The 25461-nt window shown below is 44.1% G+C and overlaps 1 protein-coding gene across 1 annotated transcript in view; it reads right to left on the reverse strand.

Annotated features, from left to right (window-relative positions):
* CFAP47 (cilia and flagella associated protein 47) overlaps window positions 1-25461 on the reverse strand; it is a 643435-nt gene that overhangs the window by 166360 nt on the left and 451614 nt on the right. The window contains exon 51 of the mRNA XM_073358068.2: window positions 24660-24757. Within this exon, the coding sequence (XP_073214169.2) occupies window positions 24660-24757 (98 nt within the window). The remainder of the gene's footprint in view (window positions 1-24659; window positions 24758-25461) is intronic.

Genomic DNA, 25461 nt, shown 5'->3' on the forward strand with positions numbered 1-25461 from the left:
TCATGGGAACTACCAAAACTAAATAATACATAATGGTATCAAAAACAAGATGGAGACAAAACTGTGGCCTGGATAGATACACATTTACACCCCTTTATTGGATACCTACAACATGTCTAGAAGTCCGGGAGAGGAAGCAGATTCCACAGAACTGTTATGTTTCCCTCTTGGGCTACTTTTGGAGCACTGCAACAATGCACTTTGTCTTATTTCAGGGGTCATGGTTAAGCCACAAATGAGCGTATAGTAAGTTTGGCCCTATGTACTTTATACCCAAACTTTATTCCACATCAGAGATGAAATATTTCATCCAGGTAGGGATGGAGTATTTTACTGAAGGAGGCCCACCCTTTGCTGGTTTTCACATGTACCGCACACACTTTCTCCAAACCATGTTCCTTTTTCTAGTACTGCACTCACTCATGAAAAACATGTTAACGTGCATTCCTATTTTCTGCCATTCTCCAACCAAAGGCTGTCAACGTGCAGCACATTCTCTTTTTTGTGCATAAGACAATGTGATTCTCAGAACTAGGGTGACCAGATATCCCATTTTTATAGTGACAGTTCTGTTTTTGGGACTTTTTCTTATATAAGCACCTACTACCCCTGTCCCATTTTTTCCACAGTTGCTGTCTGGTCAGCCTACTCAGAACCGAATATGGCCCACAGCTTGAAGTACAAAAATTGGAATCCTACCTTAATATGAAATAAGACAAAAACAGAACAAAATATCTGAGAAAATGAAAAGATAGTAAAATTTTAGCATGAAATATTTTACATCCCACTCTCAGCTGCTTAGCCCTACATTGCACTCGCCTACAATTTAATGCATTCCTTTACATTTACAGAAAATGGCTGCTGGAGTTGAACACACATAAAATGAATTTAATGTTCTACAGATGGTAGTATTACACCAACAGTTTAAATCATTCAAGTGCCTTGCATCAGGAAGATGCAAATTAAATTTGCAATAAAATATTTTAAAGCTCAGATTAATAGTTTTTACTGGTTTAAACAAATTTCTAAATGTATTTACTATTTTATTGCTAAGAGCTTCAAAATGAAGAACTATAAAGGCATGTGTATGATTGTGTTTAAGAAATATCTTTATAGCAAAAGGGAAATACTTGAATGTCTGTCTAAAAAGAAACTGTCAATTTTTTAAAAATCATTTTATTCAAAATAAAGGACAGTTAACTGTTCCATAACTGGCATTCTTCGAGATGTGTTGCTCAGGTGTATTCCACAGTAGGTGTGCGTGCTTGCCAGGTGCACCGGTACTGGAAGTTTTTCCCTTAGCAGTACCCGTACGGGGGGAGCACCACTGCGACCTCTGGAGTGGCGCTTCTATATCGCGCTATAAGGAGAGCTGCACACTCCCCCCAACCTCAGTTCCTTTTTGCCGGACAACTCCGACAGAGGGGAAGGAGGGCGGGATGTGGAATACACCTGAGCAACACATCTTGAAGAATGCCAGTTACGGAACAGGTAACTGTCCTTTCTTCTTCGAGTGATTGCTTGTGTATTCCACAGTAGGTGACTCCAAGCTATATCTGTTGGAGGTGGGTATGAGTTTATGAGTTTCCGGGACGCAATACCGCCCTGCCCAACCCAGCATCATCTCTAGTTTGGGAGACGATTGCATAATGCGAAGTAAACGTGCGGACTGAGGACCAAGTGGCAGCCCTACATAGGTCTTGGACAGGGACATGAGCTACATAGGCCGCCGATGAGGCCTGAGCCCTCATAGAGTGCGCCCTGACGATCGGTGGCGGGGGAACCCCTGCCAGATCGTAACACGTGCGTATGCACGAGGTGATCCAGCGAGAAAGGCACTGGGTGGAAGTGGGTTGCCCCTTCATATGCTTGGCCAAGGCAATGAACAGTTGTGAGGATTTGCGGAAGGGCTTGGTCCGATACAGATAAAAGGCCAGCGCCCTATGCACATGGAGCGCGTGATGGCAGCGCTCCTTGTTGGAGGAATGGGGCTTAGGACAGAGCATTGGAAGAAAAGCGTCCTGCTCCATATGGAAGGCAGAGACCACCTTTGGGAGGAATCTGGGCGAAGCTGGACTTTATCCCTGTGGAAGACCATATGCAACTTTCCATGAGAGGTAAGACCAGGAACATGTGGCCAGGGGTTCAAAGAGGGGCCCTGTGAGACGGGACAACACCAGGTTTAGGTCCCATTGTGGTACGGGGGATCTAGCATACTGGAATGAACGGTCTAGGCCTCTCAGAAAACGAGAGGTCATAGAGTGGGAAAAGACCAAGTGGCCTTGCACCAGTGGGTGGAAGGCCGATATAGCCGCCAAGTGTACCCTGACATAGGCGGGTGCCAGCCCTTGGGTCCTAAGGGACAGGAGGTACTCAAGGATAAGCTGGAGTGATGAGGATGATGGGGAGGCTCCCCACTCTCCTGCCCATCTGGAAAATCTGGACCACTTCACCAGGTATGCCCGGCGTGCGGATGGCTTCCTGCTTTCTAGGAGGACTAGCCTGACTTCCTCTGAGCACCTCCTCTCCTCTTCACCTAGCCACTGAGCAGCCACCCTTTCAAGTGGAGCGTGGCTAGACTGGGATGGAGGAGACGGCCTCTGTCCTGTGAGAGGAGGTCCGGGCAAAGTGGCAACTTCCTCAGGGGGGAGGGGGGCTGCTAGGAGGTGTAGGAGGGTCCCGTACCAGTGCTGGTAGGCTCACGCTGGTGGCTATGAGGTTGACATGCGTCCTGTCTTTTTTTACCTTTTGCAGGACTTTGCCGATGAGGGGAAATGGTAGGAAGGCATACAACAGCTGGCCTGACCACTGTAGGAGGAAGGCGTCCGAGATCGCCCCCCTCCCCACTCCTCCCCTGGAGCAACGCTGCTTCTGGCGGGTCCCAAAGGAACTCCCCACTCTCGGAAGAGCAGGTGATTGACCTCCGAGTGGAGCGACCACTCGTACTGATAGGAGAAAATCAGCTCGTGCATTGCGGATGCCGGGCAGGTGAAAAGCTCGCAGGGAGATATCGTGGCCTATACAGAACTCCCATAAGCGCAGGGCTTCCAGACAGAGGGCCAAGGAACGAGTCCCGCCCTGTTGATGTAGTACACTGCAGCAGTGTTGTCCGTAAGGACCCTGACCATCTTGCCACGACGGTGAGTGCTGAAAGCTACACATGCCAAATGAATTGCCCTGAGTTCCTTGACATTTATGTGGAGGGACAATTCCAAGGCCGACCACCTCCCTTGGGTTTGTATACTCCCTGTGTGAGCTCCCCAGCACAAGTCCGATGTATTGGACACCAGGTCTAATGATGGGGTCACCTCCCGAAAGGGAACCCCTTGCAGCATATTGTTTGGGTAAGACCACCATTGCAGGGAGGTAAGTATCGGGGACGGGACCATGAGAACCTTGTACAGCCCATCCCGGGCCTGGCAGAACTGAGAGGCTAGCCACAGCTGGAGGGGCCTCATAAGTAGCCTGGCGTGGCAGACCACATACGTGCATGCCGCCATGTGTTCAGGATCTGAAGGCACACACTTGCCGTTGTCACCGGAAACCCCGTGACCGAGGCAATGAGATCTCATAGGGCCTCAAACCTGCCCAGTGGGAGCAATGCTGCAGCCCTGGAGGAGTCCAGCAGTGCCCCGATGAACTCTATGTGCTGTACCGGAACTAACGTTGATTTGCTCTCGTTTACCACTGGACCAAGAGCTTCACATGTGGACCTGAGCAGCTCCACATGGACCTTTACCTGGGCCCGAGAGTTGCCCTTGAGAAGCCAATCGTTCAGGTATGGGAAGATCTGTACCCCTTGCCGTCTGAGGCAGGCCACCACCACGGACATGCACTTTGTGAAAACCCTAGGTGCTGTGGATAGGCCAAACAGAAGGACTGTAAACTGGTAGTGGTCTAATCCAACTAGGAAGCGGAGGAAGTACCTGTTCCCCTCAAAAATGTGAATGTGAAAATACGCGTCCTGAAAGTCCAGGGCCACGTACCAGTCCCCCAGGTCCAGGGAGGGGATAATAGAGGTCAGGGACACGATGCGGAACTTGGAATGGACCAGGAAGAGGTTGAGATCCTGCAGGTTCAGGATGGGCCTGAGACCCCCTTTTGCCTTGGGGATCAGGAAATACCAGGAGTAAAAACCCTTTCCCTGGGCCTCCGCCGACAGCCCGGACAGGAGCAGCCATGATGCCCTGAGCATGGATATGGCGGAAGCCATCGAACGGGCTGCCGTATCAGCCACTGCTTGGAGGGATGCTTTGGCCACCGCCACCCCTTTCTCCACCAGACCCTTGAAGTCCTTCCTCTGCTGCTCTGGGAGGAGTGGTTCAAACTTTGGCAGAGACCCTCATAAGTTAAAGTCATATCAGCTCAGTAGGGCCTGATGATTGGCCACCCTGAGCTGGAAACTTGCAGACGAATAAACCTTTCTACCAAAGGAGTCCAGTCTCCTGGAGTCTTTGTTTTTGGGGGTGGGCGCGGGCTGGCTCTGTCGTTCCAGGTGGTTAACCGATTCCAATACCAGAGAATTAGGTGCTGGGTGGGAATGGAGGTACTCGTGATCCTTAGCCAGCACAAAGTACTTCCTCTCAGCCTTCTTGGAAATGGGGGCCAAGGAAGAGGGAGTTTGACACAAGGTGTTGGAAATGTTTGCTATTCCCTGGTGGAGGGGTAGGGCCACACGGCCCAGTGCCGAGGACAACAGCACATTAAAGTGTGTGTCAGATGGGCCCTCTGTCTCCTCAGCCTGCAGCAGGAGGTTGGACGCCACCCCCTTTAACAGGTCTTGATGCACCTTGAAATCCTCCTGTGGCATAATGGGCAGCGGTGCTGCTATGGCGTCATCCAGTGCCGGAGAGAGGGCTGGCCTGGAAACATGGGCCTCTGGCAGTACTGAGGAATCAACCCCCAGGTCGGAGTCCGGGCGAGGGGCCGCCGACTTGTGACTTGTTGACTTGTCCCTCGGCCGAGATGGAGAGGCCAATGGGGCCTGGGATGCCCCAGCCACCTAACAGGTTCCCATCTGGGTGAGCATCTGTGGCCACAGTGCCCATTGGCACCACTGCCCCTGCCACGGGGCCCCTTGCCACTGTCCAAGTTGGGGCCCTGGCGGTGCCAGCTGGTCCGACTGAGCCCCACGACCCGGTGATGGGCGGTTGGGTGCTGAGGCTGAGGTCACCGTCGAACACACGGTCCCATAGGAGTGGCGGGAGTGATGGTGCCTGCGATGTCATCTTCCGCGGAACTGGGACCTCGACGTCCAGGATTGGTACCCATTGAAAGTGCTGCTCCGGTACTCGCCCCGGAGCCTGGGGCTGCGATGCTCTGGTGCCGGTGAATCGCAAGGAGAGTCCCGACTGTGATGTCTGGCAGAGCAGGAACTCAAAAGGAAGCGTCAACGTCGATGGTGTCGGGACTGGATGCGATAGCTGCGACGCGAGGAGAAGCGTCTACAGCGCCTGTGTCCACTACTCCGCAGTGTGGAGGGACCTCGAGACTCCTGTCCAGGCGGTGAACCGGTTAGCCTGACTGGTGTCAAGGGCGGGCGTGGGCTGTGAGATGACTGGCCACTGCGCGTCGAACAAGGCAAGGAGCGGTCCTCAGAGTGGGAGCTGTGCCGCACCGGGGAGGTCTGGTGAGCACCCAGAGGCGGCTTGCTGAGGGACCGAGGGCCCATCATCAGTGGTGCCCCTGGTACCAGCAAACTCAAAATGTCTCGCTGTAGCCAGACAGCCAGCCCCCCCCCCCCCCAGATCAGCATTGCTGGAAACACAGGAGGAAGCCGGAACAGGGCACTTAACATATATTCCAGCACAGCCTTTGAAGCTGTGAAAGCACAGGTGTGCTGCTACAATGTGCCTCTGGGAACAGATACAACGATTAAGCTCACAGCAGGCAGAGGCCCTGTGACAGACATGGCTCTTAGCCCCTACTAAATAGCGTGATGCACACACACCAACATCCTAGGTGGGAAAATATTTACCCTGATAAAAGAAATGTCCAGTAGTCGAAACTTATTGTTTCTCTCCCTTGCAAGTGTAAACTACTCTTGCGAAAGCTGGCGTCACCCCGACAGACCAGCCTCAATTTGGCATAAGAAAGGAGAAAGAGAATAAAGGAGTACAGAGGTATAAGTAGGGGACCTACAGCACCATGATTTTTGAGTGCTTTTCACTATCTATCTGCTGGTCAGATAAGTGACAGCCTCCCAAAGCTTCTGCAGCTAAGAGGGTCCCTAAGCCTTGTCCCTTATTCATCTTTCCGCGGAATTGAGTGACCGATCCTGGCTTGGCACCGCTGGAATCGAGAGATGCAAGGAGGGTAAGAAGCACCCACACCTGATCTCCTATCTTTAGTGTACACATATTTTGAAATAGAGCTCTATACTTTGTTTTCTTTCTTTGGGATTGTGGCTTCAGTTTTGTAACTTGTTTGTGTGTGTAACATCTCTACATTTAAATAAGTAGGCACTAGCAATTTTGTAACCACATGATTAGAATCTAGCTTAATAAATTTTGGTAACCATTTGTGCATAAGCCTGACTTGTTTTCTCTGGTTTACTGTAAAGCAGCCGACACAATTAAAGAACCTCAGCCATTTTGGCTCTAAAGCCTGGCCATTAGGTGAGAGTACTAAGAGCCTAGCATTGAGTTGTGCCGCCTCCACGGGGCAAACTCTTGGGGCACCTGTCAGTCAATCCTGGCTGCCTGCTGCGAAGGAGCTCTGAGCTCTAGCAGTTAAAGTCACGGGTGTGGAGAGGCTCTTAGTGCTGCCATTGGGACACCTGTCAGTCAGTATTGACTGCCCGCTGCGAAGGAGCTCTGAGCTCTAGCAGTTAAAGTCACGGGTGGTTAGGACCTTGGGGCATCCGTCAGCCTAGCCCGGGCTGCCCGCCGCGAAGGGACAGTGCGTCCTAGCGGTTAAAGTCACGGATGGTATAAACGGGCATAGCTGGCACCTCACCAAACATCCTTGGCCGTCGGCTAACACTCGCGCAGCCTGGAAAACCTCTGGTGTCGATGGCATCCTGACTGCTGGAGACGCATGCGCAAACGGTGCTGGGCTGCTCCACTCATCACAAGTTGGAGGCTTCGGGCCTGGGGGGCGGGGTGGGGAAATCAAGGGCTGCCCGACATGGGAGCAGCCTCTTCCCTTTCCTTCCCTCGGTGCCACTGCAAGGCGGAGCTCTTCCCCTGCTTCTTGGCGGGGGAGCGGTGCCGGCTGGAGGAGGGGACTTCACCGCGCACCTAAAACGCGATGCCGGGCGCCGAGTCCACTCGGCGTGCCGGAGTTAGGGCCAGTGCCAATTCCATAAGGAGAGTGCGGAGCCTGATGTCCCACTCCTTCTTAGTCCGCGGCTTGAATGACCTGCAGATCTTGCAGCGTTCTCTCAAGTGAGTTTCACCCAAGCAGCGAAGACACTCAGCTCCTTGGCATGGAACGGTGACAGGAGCCACCCGATTTGAAGCCAGGGGCACGGGACTTACCCCGAGCCCACTCTAACAACTAAAACTACTAACTACTAACTGCTAACACTAACTAGAGGTACTACTAAGAACATTGGAAAAGGCTGCAGCAGAACTGGAGCAAGAAGTTCCGACTACCTTGATTGGTGGCCAGAAGGACCTGAGGGTGGGGGGAGTGCACAGCTCCCCTTTTAGTGCATTATAGAGGTGCCACTCCAGGGGTCACAGCGGTGCTCCCCCCCCCCCATACAGGTACTGCTAAGGGAAAAACTTCTGGCACCGGTGCACGTGGCGAGCACCTGCTGTGGAATACACCTGAGCAATCACTAGAAGAAGAATTTATAGTATCTCCTTAGAAACTTACAAAAGAAACCTGTTCCATACCAAACACCTTTCCCTCCATTGTGTTCATGGACAACTCACACACTCACAGGCTTGTTATTGCAGGGATGATCATGAGAGCAGTTCCACTGGCATCTTTAGTTGGTGTGTATGTTATAAATGTCTCGAGTGATTCTTGAAATGCATTACTTTTGCACCTAGCCCTTTATGTGGAGGCACAGTACCAGGAAGAACTACAAGATTTCCATCTACACTTTGAAACAGGTGTTTCTCAAACAGGCCCAGGGCAATACCTACTGGAGCAGAAACAAAAGAGCTAAAGCAGCAGCAGTTCCCAGCCAGATTTACAATACTTTAGACAGACTTACAGGTGGTTGTTCAATTTGTTTTTATGTTTTGAGGGAACATTTTTATCAGCGACCTAGAAGAAAACATAAAATCATCACTGATGAAGTCTACAGATGATGCAAAATTGGAGATGTGGTAAATAATGAAGAGGACAGGTCACAGATTCAGAGCGATCTAGATCACTTGGGAAACTGGGCTCAGGCAAACAATATGCTTCTTAATATATTTAAATGTAAATATGTACATCTAGGAATAAAGATTGTAGTCCATACTTCAGAATGGGGGACTCTCTTGGAAAGCAGTGACTCTAAAATGATTTGGGGGTCCTGGTGGATAATCAGCTCAACATAAACTGCCACATTATTAGCCAAAAAGGCTAATATGATCCTGGAATGCATAAACAGGGGAATCTTGAGTCGGAGTAGAGAGGTTAATTTATCTCTGTATTTGGCACTCATGTGACCGCTGCTGGAATACTGTGTCCACTTCTAGTGCCCACAATTCAAGAAGAATGTTGATATATTGGAGAAGGTTCAGAGAACATCCACAAGAATGAATAGAGCATTAGGAAATATACCTTGTAGTGATAGTCAGCTTAGCAAAGAGAAGGATGAGGGGCAACTCAGTTGCAGTCTATAAGTGTCTACATGGGGAACAAATATTTAATAATGGGCTCTTCAATCTGGCAGAGAAAGATATAACACAATCCAAAGGCTGGAAGTTGAAGCTAGACTAACTCATATTGGCAGTAAGGTGTACATAAGCCATTGGAACAATTTACCAATAAACATGTTGGATTTTCCTTCACTGACAATTTTAAAATCAAGATTGGATATTTTTTCTAAAAGATATGCTTTAGGAATTATTTTGGGGAAGTTCTATGGCCTTTCTTACACAGGAGGTCAGTCTAGATGATCACAATAGTCCCTTCTGGCCTTGGAATCTATCAACATGAATCTATGAGAAAGGGAATGGCTGTTACTTTGCCCATTGTGATTACTCCCAAGACAAGTTAGCTTTAGGCGACCACTTGGCCAAAAATCAAATGATAATGTGCATACTTAGTGGCTCCTCCCATATATGCAAAGGCCTCTTGTTTTTACTCTGTTATAAACTCCTACTTCTTTTCCAGGTAGCTATGGGTGAACTGAAAATGTTCCTTTACCTTTGAAAATGATCTTCCAATTCTAATAAAAAATTCAATTTTTGCTTTGTTTTTATGAACTTATTGATGAAATACTTACATGGATATTAATCTTAGTGGTAGTCCACCCAGCACTGAGGTACTCAAAACAGTGGAGCTTAAATATTAATTAATTTGGTTGAGTGTGATCTTGTAGCTAACTCAGATTCCACAACTTTGTAGCTCCATAAATAAAACTTAAAATCATTATGCTAGCATGCCTCTTTGCAACTATCACAGGTTAGAAGAACCACTATACAGTCATTACTGGCATTGATATGTATAGATATACAATCAGAAATCATCTAGGACTAAAACTAAAATTGTGGGATTTTTTAATTTATAAAACTCACCACAAATTACACCTCAAGACTATTGCATTCCTTTGACTTTATCCAAACCTCTTTGCCCATCCCTAATATTAAAGAACTTCCTCTTCCAAATTTTGGAATCAACTAAACTCAAATGTTTTGTGAATTTCAAAATTTTCCATTTTTGCCCACTGATGCAGTTCTCAGATTCAGGAAGTATAAAATGCAAAAGCAGTTCTTGAGATCTTTGTAGCCTAACTGGAAGCAGGAAAAGTGAGAAATATCAAGAAACAAATTCTGCTTTTAAATTTTTTCAGCCTATTTCTACAAGCCCAACAATGTTGAAAAGTTTAGGTAAAATTTAAAAAAAAAAAACATGTTACCTGATAACTTTGGGTTGGACAACAGCTAACTGCTGAACTTTTGAGGTTTGCCTCTCACTTCTTAAAGTTTCATAGACAGAAAAATAAATTGTATCATTAACTTTAGGTTTCAGCCATAGTATACTAGAGATTCACAGAAACAAACTTAACAAACTTGTCCCATGTGTTCATCCACCAAAAAAACTTCTCTAGAATAACTGTCAAGAACATCCATGCAATTCACTGATTCAGAAGTCATAAATAATAAATTAATACTAACACTATTATCAATGCCTTTGGTTCTGAAAGATCTCTGATTAAAGATAGGAGTAATCTCAGGGTGCAGACCCAGAGGAAAGTTATTTCTCTGGGTCTCTCCATGCACCCAGCTAGTTCTGCTCTCTCTCATCTTCCCTCTCCCTGTTAGGGTTGACGCATGAATCCTTCCTCTCTATAGAGCTACTCCCATCTCTTGTATATCTAGGTTAATAAACCCTCTGATCACTTAAGCTTTTCCCCATGAAATAATGAAACGCTGCTTCAGGAAGCCGCATACACTCTCCTACATATAGGCAGAGTGTGCAAGTAAAGCAGCTTCTCCAGTCCATATGGTAGAGACTGGAGTGTAAAGGTATTTTAATTTTATTCTCATGTCGTTAAATTGTATTTTGGGACTGGACAGCCCTGTAATATCATTTTGGGAGACATGGGGGTGTACCCATCCCATTTGGCAGAGTAGGTGCCCTTTCTGCAATGACATTATTTGGGGAAAAGATATGTCCTCTCTTGAACTATTGCTTTGAGAAGTGGGACCTCCACTCCTAAAGACTATTTTGGCAGATAAAGCCTCTCCCCAACAGCTTTAATAATAATCAAAACAGCTTTTCTTTCTCTTCTTCCCCAGCCCCACCCCACAAAAGAGGTGGCTCTTGGTTCCCCTACTTTCCCTTCCCGCAGCAGGAGATGCTTTAGGCCTGAAGATCTCATTGTTCATGCCTTCCCCAGGAGCAGCTCCCCTTTTGTTTCCGGGAACCCACGCAGATGGCATCAGCCAAGGCTTCAAGACTACACTCCATGTGCATGTTCTCAGGCTGTCCCCTACTCTGCTCACTCCAGCATTGCTAAAAATAGCAGTGTAGCTGCAACAGCACGGACTGTACATACTATGACAAAGCTACCAAGCCTGTATTGGTGGATCCCACACTTCCAGGTGGATTCAGTGGCCTCAGAAGCTTGCTAAGGCCCTCAATATGACCTCCCTTTTTCAGTATAGCAGCAAAGGTCACAGCTTATTGAGCTTCTTTCATCACAGGCCAGTATGGGAGATGGGAAGGTGGAATACTCAGTCTCTGTTGCTCCTTAGAGCTCAGTAGGTGCAGTTTGGCCTCCTGTTTGGAGGAAAGTCTGCTTCCCCTCTCAAGGGGATCTCTGTAAAGCATAGCAGGGAGGGGGGAACCTGGGCCCACCCCCTATGCTGGGTTCCAGCCCAGGGATCCTAATGGTAGCAGCTGTTGGCGGTTTTCCGCTCACCACTGACGCTGCTTTGATTCCCTGGGCCACTTCCCTGTGGTCCCCTTTTCCTAGATTCACCCTTCCCTCAGGATTCAGCAATACTTCCTCTCCTCCAGCTCCTTTTACCTGGGCTTCCTATCAAGGGGGCTGGAAAGGAAAGCTTTTAAGCAGTATGAGTGACACCTTGATTGGTTCCAGCTGTCTCCATTAGCCTAACAGCCTTAACTCACCCTTTGCCAGTTAATTGTGGCCAGGTGCCGGCATTAGCACGACCTTAACTGGTTAATTGGCATCAGGTGTCTTGATTAGCCTGGAGTAGCCTTTGTTTGGCTATCCAGGGAACAGGGACCTGCTCATTCTGAAGCTGATATACCTGCCTTTTACTACTGTCTTATATCCTTCTGGTCTGAGTCTGTCACAATACTTAGCCGGGGACCCTGGGTATGTACTCAAGTTGTGAGTCTATGCTGAATGTATGCTGGCGCATCTTATCTACTATTTTTAGCAAAGCTAGTGTGGGTAAAACTAGCGTGAGTATGTCTACCCAAGCTGCAATAACACCTTAGATTTCAGGGTATATAAACCCATACTAGGGTCTTCAGAACACCAGTCTGAGATACTTACTTGTCATAACCACAGATTTTGGAACAAAATTCTATGAGAAATTAATAATATAGACAGACTGCTCATGGCACAGGAATTTTTAACACATTATTTTAAAAAGTAAATATAAATTGACAGTCCCTTTAAAATTGTGGCCACTGATGCACCCCTAGAATATAGGGCATCCCCTCAGCTGCATGAACTTCTGGAATGGTGCCTGATCTTACTCGCCAGTGTAACCTGTCACTCTGCATAGTGGACACCATTCTGCTGAGTGCCCTGTCCCACCCCTGCCGGCAACCTCACCTGCATGGTATGTGTGGGTCTCTCCCGTGAGGGCAGAGCAACACACTGAAAAATGGCATCCTCCAGGCAACCATGAGGATACCAGACAAAACCCTCTCTGTGGTTTTATACCGGTACTGGAGAGGTACAAACCTTACAAAAACAGAACTGTCTGGCTAAAAACCAGATGAATAACCTGCTTTAAAATGATCCATTGTGGAGTTTTTAAACTTAGCCAGCAGAGATAGTTGGAGAATTTTGATGAAAAACAGACACATTTTTGGTGCCAATATTTGCAGATTTTGGTGTGGTTTATGACTAACTCTGTTATTCAATTCTTTCCCTATTGCCACTGTCTTGCCCATCCAAATACCCAGTCATCGCCCACACTCTTCCCCCTCAGTGAAAACTGGAAATGCACTACATGTGAATGGTTTGCAATTAATATCAGATATATTTTAATTTTCACACTTCATTCTACTGGACAAAGCATGAAATAAAGTAAGAGCTCTTGGTGCCTAAACTGGACTACATTCTATACATTATACACATGCATTTGATTTCCATGTCAAAGTCTGAGACCACAAGTCCACTGCATTCCTCATGCAATTTAGTTTACAGAATTACATTCGTGTCGGTCTTGAAAAATATTGCTGTAATTGTAAAAAATTAGTAAAACAAAATAAAGCATTTTGACCTGGACAATTATACTGAGTCACTACACTTAAATTTTACTTCATTTACATGTGCTGTAGAGACTTGATCCTGCAAGTTACTGAGCATTGTGGCCCAGAGCACAAGAGTAGTCCACTGACTTTGAAAATGTGCTTACATACATAACTGGGTGAGACCACAGAACACACCAATTTGCAGGATCAAGTCCTATGATACAGTCTTAAAATGTAAGTACTTCAGTGTAACTCCCGCCCCCCCCCCAAAAAAAAACCCCATCCTAACCAGAACTATCACAACATACCACTGTACATATATTCTGAGTAACTTATATAGTATAGTAATTTATTTTACACTTACTGTGAAGAATAGAAAAATAAAATAAAACAAAGCACAACTGACTTTTTGTAAGACAGTATATAAAATCTGGCTCTCTATCCACAATTTTGCTGAATATCAAATTTTCAAAACTGCTTGCTCAGCATAGTTATTAAGATGAAGAGAAATAGTAACAGGGAGACTATGAAGAAAAAATAAATTAACCTCATTCTCATTACATTAAATATAATAATGTATACTACATCCAAATTTGCTCTCAAACAGACAGACATATCCAGAGTAACTCTACTAATTAAAATTGAATTACTCTGGATTTACATCAGTGTAATTGATATGAGAATTTAGCCCTTCATTTCAACAGTTGTTTTTACACTTAATTCTAAATTCCATATAACTAATTAGCAGATGTGAGAAAACCTTATAAAATTTTCATTCTCTTTCTCCTCACATTTAAATTTTTGGCTTTGGACTCAAATGTAGAGGCTTAGCAATAATACTGTTGCTCTGATGCTTTGAACTTACTAAAAGCAGAGATCTAGGAATACCAGCTACAGATTAAGTGACAAACTAGTATAGTAATATATTTGCTCTCTTTCTCCACACATCTGACAACCATTTTTCACAAATATGACCACTCATGTAGCAAAATATGAAACCACCTTCTGATTATTGTTTAACAGTCTGTTGCCAAATTCGGCTGTCGTCTCACTGGCATAACATGATCTACATTAGCCCCCTTTGTGTTGAACCACATAATTGATTAATATGGGTTGTTGGGGTTTTTTGTTTTTTTGCAGCTTGTATGTATTTAACAACAAATTTAATTCAAACTCTAGTCATTTATCCTCCTTTTTGATAACTACCATTTTATGAGATCTGTAAAGATGTTCTGGTTTGATTTATTTGCCAAACTGCTTTTAGTTCAAGTGATTAATAATTATAGTCTTCCCAAATTTTATTTTCTTCCAGGAAGAATGCCGCCATAGTTCTTTCACAGAACATTACTTTTTATGCTACCAATTGTTATGAAAGCATACTTTTAAAAATCAAGCTTAGGATATGGTTCATAACTTCAAGTTACTCAGTTTTCAAGAACAGCTTTCACTTTCTCATTTACTTTAGGATTTATGGGAAAATAATATGACACAGGTATGAAGTTATGTTTCTGATTTACAAAGTATATAATAAGCATTAGTATAAAATACATCCATAATTATATGCATTATACCTATAATCAGAGAACAACAATAATATAATTATCTGAAGGAAAGTTATTCAAAAACAATGTCAAGAGTTCAAACTGATATTTGATCTGCTTTAAAATTGCTATGATTATAGAAAGCCTCCAAATTCTCCATATCTAGTGGTATAGTTCAGTTCCAGGTTATGCAAGCTTTTCCTGAAGCAAAGAGGCTAACCGTCCTCTTGGGCTGTGATTGTGATGGCACATGGTGCCACAAATGGTCCACAGCCAGAGCACACACCCAGCAGTGAGCCGTGTTGGTGAGAAAAGGGGAGCATTGTCTGAGTACCTCAATGAGCCAATTAAGTGCATCTCTTTGGCAACCTCTGCTGGTGAAGCTGTTATAGAAACCTGGCTTGTAAATTAAAGCCTCTTTCCATTACAAGTATCCCCAGTGGAGGATTGTGATGAAAACAACAGAGCTGCCCTTCTGGGAGGATGACTCCCACCCCCTACATGCTCTCTAAGGCCAACAGTGTCAGCTGTTTGTTCCCAAGCCAGATTGTGATGGATCCAGATGACTGACAAAAGACTCCTGGAACTTGAATCTACTGCCTTCATGATGATCATGGCCAAAAATGAAGCTGCAGACAGATAAATAAATTTACAGCTACAGGCTGCAACTTTACTAATTTTAAGATTAGTGAGGCAGAGGAGGAGGTGAGTTGACTTACCCTCTCACAAACCACCAGACACTAACTGGGTCCTTAGTTAGCTAAAATGGCCTCATGCTATACAACCAAGGAATGAGAGCTGGCTTCCTTAGCCAACATCCCCACTACTCAATTCATGATTCAACACACTACTGAATCCCACCACCCTTCCCTGATGAGGAGGAATGAGGGTACAGACAAGGAAAAGCTCTATCTGCAAAGACTTGAGACCTCTAATGCCACAGAGACTAATGGGGTTTACCACTCCTTCCTAGATCCCACACTAAGGTCAAGCAGCTGGCCCCTTGAAGCCTCTTACCTATGCTGGACATTGGCTGCAAGCTGCAACAGTATTTACTGACATTTATTACCTTCTTCATCCCCATTTTTGAGGGGTGAATACTATCTTCACCCACTCTGATTCCATGCTGGTGTGAAGAAAGTGAAAAAACTCAGACATGCTGCCTATCTTGGAAAAAGAAAAAAATTCCTTTCTGGCCCCACATAGCGATCAGGTTAGAGGAAACCCAGCTCTTTATAACTACACCAGGGCTGGGCTGGCAAGGCAGCAGTCACTAGCAAGAGAGGCTGCTGTGTACCCAGAAATGCTTATGCACGTGAGGAGGGAAATAACTGGAGCCTACCAGTTCCCTCACACTCCCTGAATTGGCCAGTGGTTGACACACACAGGTAGAGATTCAAATCTGCTCTCCCCAGCACCAGCCTCTGCCTCTACATAATCCCCATGCACGTTCCAAGCAGGAGAAGAGGAAAGGTAGTGGGCAGCCCTGGTGCCAGAATACACAACCTCATCTTCAACCAGGACCCAAGGAGTAGCCATTCCTCTGCCAGACTGATCAAACACCCCATGCCTTCCCTGATAAAATGGAAAGGGGCAATCTCCTCTCTTAACCGTAGCTTTTACAATCACAAATTACACATTGTCTAGCAATTCAATATACATTTCCACAATTTGTAATAGGAATTATAGTATTTCATGGTATGAATGAGAAATCTTGTTTCATTTCTGAAAGGGGAACAAAAAACAATGAAGGTTCCTTAATGCACTTCCTAGATTGGGTCAGTGAAATGGGTTGGTCTGGCCAGGCATTAGCCTCAAGGAGACATGCTATATCATAGTTTTTGATATAGGAGTCTGTTGTGCTGTGAATCACTTTGAAAAGTTAATGGGATTTACCAACTCTTGTTAATAAGTCACCTAACATTTTTAAATGTCAGACAGAAAACTAATTTTTTGAATGTCATATGGGAATTTTTAATTAAATTAAATTTCTAATCGTCCGAAGACTGCTCAATTATTTCATCGCCATTTTGACTTTTTTATGACATCTGTTAAGGAACAGGAAAAGTAGAACAATGCTTGTAGAACAATGCTTTTGATACCTATATTTCAAAGCTCAATCTTGAGAAAAATAGATTCAGAATAAGAAGTGCGTAATGCCTGGTGGCCAACGTGAGCTAAAAGGTAAGCTAGAGCAGTAGTCAAGTGTGAACAGATGGTCAGGTACCTGGGATGTCAATCAGTATAAGAGGCAGGCTGGAGCAATAGTTGGAGTTCTTTCAGGGATCAGTAACTGGAAGATCCAAACCCAGGGACTAGGTCAGCAGGTTAGGAGGCTAGGTTGGGTAAGATGGCAAGGCAGGGCTGGGCAAGGCATCGGGGCGGCAAAGTAGGGTTGGGCGAGGCGGCATGGCAAGGCAATGGTCTGTTGCTCAGACAGTTTCGTCTTCCTGTTGGGGTCTTTATATAGTGCTGGTACTCAATGAGAATGTTGTCTACCCAGCCAATAAGGGGCCTGGGGCATGGCTGCTGTGGGTCTGTAGACTGTAGCACTAAATCTGTTGGTCGGGGTGGTGGTTTAGTGCACTGTGATGGCAAAGCAGCTAAGGATCTGACTGATCTGCTACAGTTTGCTAAAACCCAAACATCAAAAGCTACTCAATCTATCCATGGTTACTTGATCAACATCTCCCAAACACTTTTGGATAAATATAGAGGTATGAATGCTTTGAGAGATGGTGATAGATAAGATTAACTATACTATTACAATCAAGGTATCTTAACCAGGTTGAACTCCACATATACATACTATGATTGGGATTTTCAAAGAAGCCTACAGGAGTTAGGTCTCTAAATCACACTGAAATTTAATGGGACTGGGTGCCTAATTCCCCAAGGCTATTATGAAAATCCTAGCTTATGTGCTGTAAATCCTGAAGGAAAACAAATGTCTGATTCTTTTGTGCTCACAGGAAGCAAAAGATGAGGCAGAGCCCATGCAAAATTTTAAACCCTTTGAGGTATTAGCTGATGATGAGAGCTCAGAAGAGTAGTTGTCATGTGAACTGTTGTCAGTCCTTTGAATGAAGTATTATCCTCTATAGGAAGACTATGGTGTGGCTTTTGTACCAAATCCTGCATCATGATATCCCCCATCCAACTTAGAATCTCACCAGGACAATTCTGAAACCACCTGCCACACATATTCTAGGTTAACTGAGGAATACCTGAACAAAATAAAACCTACATTGAAGAAGACAAAATAAATATTGAGGAAAGATACTCTGATCCAATCCCTCATAAAGAATACCTACTTGGAAACTTCAGGGATGTGGAGCTACTGAGAAAACATTTAAAATCAACCTTAAATGCTATTACCTACAAAACAGTGGCACTATACTTCAACATACCTGAGACTTCACCAAGTGATGGAAATATGATGCTACTAGATTTCTACATATTATACGTGTAGCTAAGTCATTCATTGAAAGTTCATCCACCACTATACATTATCTGTCATGTTCTTTGTCTGTTCTTGTGATGTCTGACAATACAAGTCACTGGGGAGACAAGGTGAGTGAGGTAGCATCTTTTATTGGACCAACTTAGTGAGAGAGACACACTTTTGAAGCCACACAGAGCTCTTCTTCAGGTCTGGGAAAAGTACTTGCAGCACCCCAGCAAAATGCCAGGTCCTTGCATTATGACCTGACCTAGCATTTTGCTGTGGTGCTCGAAATACCTGTCCCAGACCTGAAGAACTCTGTGTGGCTCAAAAGCTTGTCTCTCTCACCAACAGGAGTCAGTTCAATAAAAGATATTACCTCACCGGCCTTGCTTCTCTAATGTCATGGGACCAACATGGCTACAACTAGACTGCATAATACATGTCACTGGCTACTGAAGATGTCAGGTTTCTGTTTCTGTAACATATGTTCTCAGTTGATTTCAGATACTACCAATGGTTTTATTTTCTAGTACTTATTTTCAACTGGTAAAACAATTTCTAAAGTAGCTTTAAATAAACCTTTAAGAAATGCATATACATATGTGTATTTAGTAGTGAAAAATATCTATTAAGCAATTACCATACATACTAATTTGGATTTTGTAATTTTTGCAAATTTTCATTATATTAAATATACTGCACTGGTCTAAAATTATTACTAGGGAAAATTATGAGAATAATTTCTTGAAATAGGTAATTAACTTTTTCCATATAAAATGTGTCTTAACAACACATATATCATATCTAGTATTTAAAAAATTGTTCCTAACTATTTATTGTCAGACAGTTCCCTCTGTGGTGGGGCAGATTCTAACCCCAGTCTGGAAGAGGTTAAAGAGATCCTCTGGACACAATAAGCCTCAACCTGGTGCACCTGTGAGGCTTGTCAAGCCTGAAGATGGGCAGATCTTTAAAAGGGAGGGTCTCTCTCAGTGCAGGGCAGCACTCTGAAGGACTCCCCAGCCTCTGGCTGTCATCCAGGGTGTCAAGGTTCCTCCCCCACTCTGAACTCTAGGGTACAGATGTGGGGACCTGCATGAAAACCTCCTAAGCTTACTTTTACCATCTTAGGTTAAAACTTCCCCAAGGTACAAATTAATTTAATCCTTTGTCCTTGGAATATCCGCTGCCACCACCAAACTCTAACTGGGTTTACTGGGAAACATAGTTTGGACACGTCTTTCCCCCCAAAATCCTCCCAACCCTTGCACCCCACTTCCTGGGGAAGGTTTGGTAAAAATCCTCACCAATTTGCATAGGTGACCACTGACCTAAACTCTTGGATCTGAGAACAATGAAAAAGCTTTCAGTTTTCTTACAAGAAGACTTTTAATAGAAATAGAAGTAAATAGAAGGAAAGGAATCACCTCTGTAAAATCAGGATGGTAGATACCTTACAGGGTAATTAGATTCAAAACATAGAGAATCCCTCTAGGCAAAACCTTAAGTTACAAAAAAGACACACAGACAGAAATAATCATTCTATTCAGCACAGTTCTTTTCTCAGCCATTTAAAGAAATCATAATCTAACACATACCTAGCTAGATTACTTACTAAAAGTTCTAAGACTCCATTCCTGGTCTATCCCCGGCAAAAGCAGCATATAGACAGACACAGACCCTTTGTTTCTCTCCCTCCTCCCAGCTTTTGAAAGTATCTTGTCTCCTCATTGGTCATTTTGGTCAGGTGCCAGCGAGGTTACCTTTAGCTTCTTAACCCTTTACAGGTGAGAGGATTTTTCCTCTGGCCAGGAGGGATTTTAAAGGGGTTTACCCTTCCCTTTATATTTATGACACAGGGAAAAGACTTGAGAGCTTTGGCTGCCCAGGCCCTCTCAGAATGGAGAAAGATCAGTACATTTCCATTTTCTTTTTCCTCTCTTTGGGTTCCTGAAGGCTGAAGGAGCATACTGACTTTGTTTGGACTGCTTTAATTCTCTGCCTGCCCACCTGCCCTAACAGGCGACACCTTGAGCAGCACTAAGGGCCGTGCTCTGCACTCAAACAGGAAGCATTGCCCACCCTTCTCCCTAAAGGGATGCTAGAGAGGAGTAGCATACTATACCTCCCACAAAAATTGGACTTGATTTTTTGTTGGTAATAATGAAAGATGATTACAGGTAAATGTTGTATTAATCAGACAGTTATTTACCTTGTAAGTAATTCCGTATACTATGTAAGCTGAGGTCTTATGGTTGTCATATAGATAACATCAGCCACTTATTTCTAGAGTGACCAGACATTCCTTTTTTAAAGGGACAGTCCCCTATTTAAGCCCTCCTGTTGGTGTCCTGACTTTTTCTTTAAAAATAGCAAATTGTTCCATATTTTCTGTCCCCCCACATCAGTACCGGCGGCTGCACACCCACCAGCGGTGAGTCGGGGGTTATCCAGTGTCCGAAGATGGGGGTGGGTGTGCAAGTCTGGTGGCGGAACAAAGCTACGGTGTGTGGGGCCAGCCGTTCCCCCTGCTGGTTCATTAGCGCAGTCCCTGCTGTGTGCTGGCTCCCAGCTAGCAGGGCCCCATTCCCCCTACTGTTTCCAGCTGGCACTGGCTGTGAGCTAGCACTGGCGGTGGCTGGTGAGTGCAGGCAGGTGCCAGATTGTGTCGCCTCTGCTGCCCACCCATTGGCCCTTTACATGCATCCCTTCTAGCTGTCCTCTCCCTGTTTTGCCCCTTCTTTTTAATATGCTGCTCCTTCATAGCCCCTCCAGTGGGGCGAGTCCCCCTCCTTGCGCTGTGTGGAGAACCAGTCCTCAGTCAGAGTGCTCAGCTCGCCAGCAGGCTCCTTCCTTCCCAGCTGGGCTGGCATCCCAGAAAAGTCCAAGACCCTCCGGGCCCAGGGCACTGGCCAGGACGAGCTGAGCCCTGCATGCGCCAAAGCCCCGCATAGCACTGGCATGGGAAAGCCTCTTCACCCCTCAGCTAAGCTCTGGAGTGGCGTGGGGGTGGGAGGAAAGTGGGCTCCAGAGCAGCCCCCTGGGGCGGAGACTTAGCACCCTCTTCAGACACACCCCTGCCCCCAGGGAGCGAGGGGGTTCTTCCTTCCCCTGCTGAGCCACCTCTCTGGCTCAGTGTGCTGGAGCCCCTGAAGTCAGGTTCCCTGGGATCTGGTGCACAACGCATCCTTAGGGCTTAACCCCTTCCTGCTTGTGCTGTAACTGGGAGACAGGAGGCGCCTGGGTTATGGAGGTGTTAGCTGCCTTTCAACACTGTGCAGGCAGGAAGGAACAAGCTGCCAGCCACAAGGGAGCAGGGATTGGGAGAGGAAGGGGTGAAGAGATGAGCTCTGCAAAGACATGGGTCAGGTCATCCCTGCTCCCCCTCCTCTGCGACCGGAAGCAGCTCCTGTCCCTTCCCTCCTGCACAGTACCGAAAGGCTGCTGCTGGCCGCATTCTGGTGTGAACCCTGGCAGAAATCTGGGGAGGGAGAACATGTGACCTGCATACCCCCGCCGCTCACATGTTGCCTCAGGAAGACATGGCGCCAGGTACCAGGAGAGGCAGGTCTGTCCCAGGGGCCCAGCCAGAAATAGAGGGTGGAGAGCACCAGGCAGGAAGGGTTGGGTCAGTCAGTCACCCCCCATGTGTAAGAGAGGTATATGGGGGTTTGTGTGTGTGTGTGACCTCTCCCCTTTAAAGCCTTAAAGATAAGAAAGTAAATAAAAAAGAATCGAACTATGCAGTGTTTCTTTTTAACAGGGGCTCAGTCAACTTGATGTTAGTTTGAACATTTGTACTGCATAGTTCTAATTGATTGCTGTTGAACCCTCTTGAATATGAGTAATTTTACCAGGTGTCCCATATTCAGCACAGGGAAATATGGTCACCCTACTTATTTCTACTTAAGTAGTGGGGATGGACTAGGATGAATTAAGGGGAGGGCACTGTATGTAAACGTTAGGATACAAAGAGAGCAAGCTTTCACTTCACAATTTCTTTCATTGACTTTGAGCCAAATTCTGAGGTGTTTATTTAGGTTTTACTGAATCCTTATTCAGGCAAACTCCCACTTAAGTAAAGGAGAATTTTACTGAAAAAATACTAAGTAGCAACTTCAGGATTTGGCAGCAGGGTGTTTTTTTTTTTTTCTTTTTTTAATAAAAACTACATTTAGTACAGAGTGGAAGCCAGATTTATTTTCTGCAGTTGGACAACTTCGGCTGAAAGACAGCCTCTCCTCTTATTCTATAGTGAAGCTGCTGGTTGCAAGTTTGTATTGTTTTTACAAAATAATGAAGAATTAAGAGAAAGGCAGCTTCTTTTATTTAGAACTATTATCCTGCTGCTGCATTGTTAAATGTATCGTGTAGCTTTTAAACTCCCTCAACATAGTCAAAGTTTTCTTTTTTCCCTTATAGCAGCTCACTGGCTTTTAATATTTTAACAGAACATTTTCAAAACTTCATAAGAAATGCACATGGAAATCACATCTAAAGAAAATGGATTTTTTGCCCACTTCTCCCTAAACAGTTTTTTTTCCTAGCTGCCAACGGAGTGCAAAGTTTTGCATATTAAAACAATAACTTTTTCTCCCAGCTGCAGAATATCTGTTAAGCATCCTATTTAAATAAAGAATGACTAAACCCACTGAAGTGGGATTATGGTTGGAAAAATAACTGTAAAAATGGCAGGTTGTTATTGAGTTTGTCTGCTTCCATTAAGTTATCCAAGTTACCCCTGGTTTATTGACAAAACCAGGATTTTACTATTGTCAGCAGTGACAAGCCAATAGAACTGAAAAAGAACAACACTTTAGAACTGTATGAAACTCACTGGCTTCACTTTGCAGGGATTCACTGGTTTTGATCCATATGGCTACACAAACCTTGAGTTACACTTGGAATTTTGGGTTCAGATGAATCTTAAATCTGAAAGTGACATTCAGCCAAAAGATGTCTGTTTTACTGTATCAACAGTGTGAAACTGCAAATGTCACATGATTTGATCCAAAATCTTAAATCTGCCTGAAAGGTCTGTAAACATTTTAAATAAACAGGTCTGAATTTAAAAGGTGAGAGGCTCAGACGTCACAACTCAGTCACTCGCAACCCTTAGTAAAACCCTCCTCCCTCTTCTCCAAGATTTTGTGAAAATCATTTTCTGCCACTGAACAATATACAAGTTCACATTGATAATGGAGTGTTTCAGAGGGAGAATGACAAACACTAAAAGTGATAAATGATTAAAGCCATTTTAAATATTTTACAAAATATACATAGGCAAGACACATGTAGCCCTATTTTTCAACTCCTTCATTAAAGCATATGGTTGACTTCATTGTCACTATAAAACTCTTGTTTTAAGTTGCAACCTGCACAGACCTACACAGTCTGTATCACTAAGTCCACCCAGCAATAGTACAGTTTCTAGTCTCATCCAATATTCATTTCATTTTTCAGGCTATTTTGTGTATCTCTGCATTGCCTATAATCACGATGCATTCAAGACTGTCTTAGGCAATGATATGAAACTGTTCTTTTTGCTTATTTTTAAAGTGCTGAACTCATGATGCAAGTCACCATATACCCAGAAATGAAATTACTAAATACTAATTATTTAACGAACAAGTCAGGAGAAGGGAGTATGGCTGGGAGGGAGGGGGGGACCTGAATTCTAATTGTATGAAGCCAAACCACAGTATCAGTTCTATATTTTTCTAGGGAAAGCTTCCTGCAGCAAAGCAGTGCAACTGTTATTCTATTCATAGAACTCATCAGCATCCATTACAAAAGCCAATTTTTCTCATTTGCTTACAAACCATACAGAAAGTAGCTCTTCTAGATGATAAAATGAATATTCTTCTAAAGAAGTTGAGAAAAACATTAGCCACGGAAAAACAAAAGCACATCACTAAAATATTTAATTCAAAGACAAAAAATGCAGACAAAAATAAATCTATGCAGGCTAATCTCAGTATCATTATATCAGAAATGCTAAATAATGAACTATTCAAGCTTTACATATTTAAATGGTTTATAAAATACAAGCCATTTTATTCAATGAAACAGTGTAATAATTATTCCAAGCTGATTAATAACATATTATGTTTTTGATGGTTAAAGGAAATATTTACCTAATAATCCAAAAATTTATTAAGCAATTTAAAAAAAAATCATGAAAGCCTAAGCTTACTAATAATGTGCATTCTGCAAGGGTGGAAGGCACTGAAAATAGATTTGTCCTGTTCTGCATAGCTCTAGTACAAAAGCTGGTTGAAGTTTTGTATTGAATCCAGCTCTATCTGAGTGCCAATGTGGGAAACAGATTACAGCAGAATAAAAACCACATGAGAGAGAGTGTGAAAGATGGTAGTTAATGAATGGTTATAAATAAATGTTTAAAGTTAGCAAACGAGGGCTTATTTTTAGTTTACATTACTGAATTTAAATGAAGCCCCAGAATATTGGGTATTTTTAGCCCAAAAGGTGAACTTGTGTGGTCTCTTTATAAATTTGTACAATATTCCATACAGTGGAAGTTATATATATTGTTAATGCAATGCCACAAAACTAAACCTTGAAAACTATCTTACCAGAGCTGCACACTTCACATCCAGGGTTCTTTCAGGTGCACAAGGTACACTATTAATCTCCAAGGAAAACCACACTTTGCAACATGAAGCATTTCCTCCTGCGTCAAACAAAATAGAAAAGAGTGTTTTTTACACATCTGTTCTGGAGACAATGTGTGAAATCTTAGCCCCATTCAACTCAATGGAAGTTTTGAATTAAGTGTGGCCAGGATTTCACCTATTAATATTTGTAATTAAACTGAGGCATCATTCCAAGAAAATCACAAACCAGTATAAGTATTGCCAATCCATTGCATTCCTTGTTACTGTATCTTGATTCAATTTGGTAATATGATTAACAGATGTAATCTGAACTGAAATATCACTTTTAAAAATTAACTTATGCAGAAAAAGGCTAAAAAGTGTCAGACTATGTGCATTGCTTAAACACAATCCAAGAATAATTAGAATAATCTTTGCATTAAAAGGCTGTTCTACTGTATTAAACAAAAGTATTAAAGAACAAAAAACACCTAGAATAAAATTTTTACTTTAGCAGGGACAGTCCTCCCTTGCAAAGTCTACACAGCATATTTTGTTTCACAGTTGCATCAAATTTTGCCTCAAGTTTTCAAACAAGGTGACCCTAGTTTTAAGTGTTGTGACAATGTTTAAATCAGAGACATTAGCACCTGTCAAATGTATGCATCAAAACATTCCACTATAGGAATTGCCATATTGGGTCAGACCAATCATCTAGACAGTTTTCTTTCTCTGACATTGGCCAGTACCACGTTTTGCAGAGAAAGATGCACGGAACTCT

This window comes from Lepidochelys kempii, chromosome 1 (assembly GCF_965140285.1).
Source record: "Lepidochelys kempii isolate rLepKem1 chromosome 1, rLepKem1.hap1, whole genome shotgun sequence".
Lineage (NCBI taxonomy): Eukaryota > Metazoa > Chordata > Testudines > Cheloniidae > Lepidochelys > Lepidochelys kempii.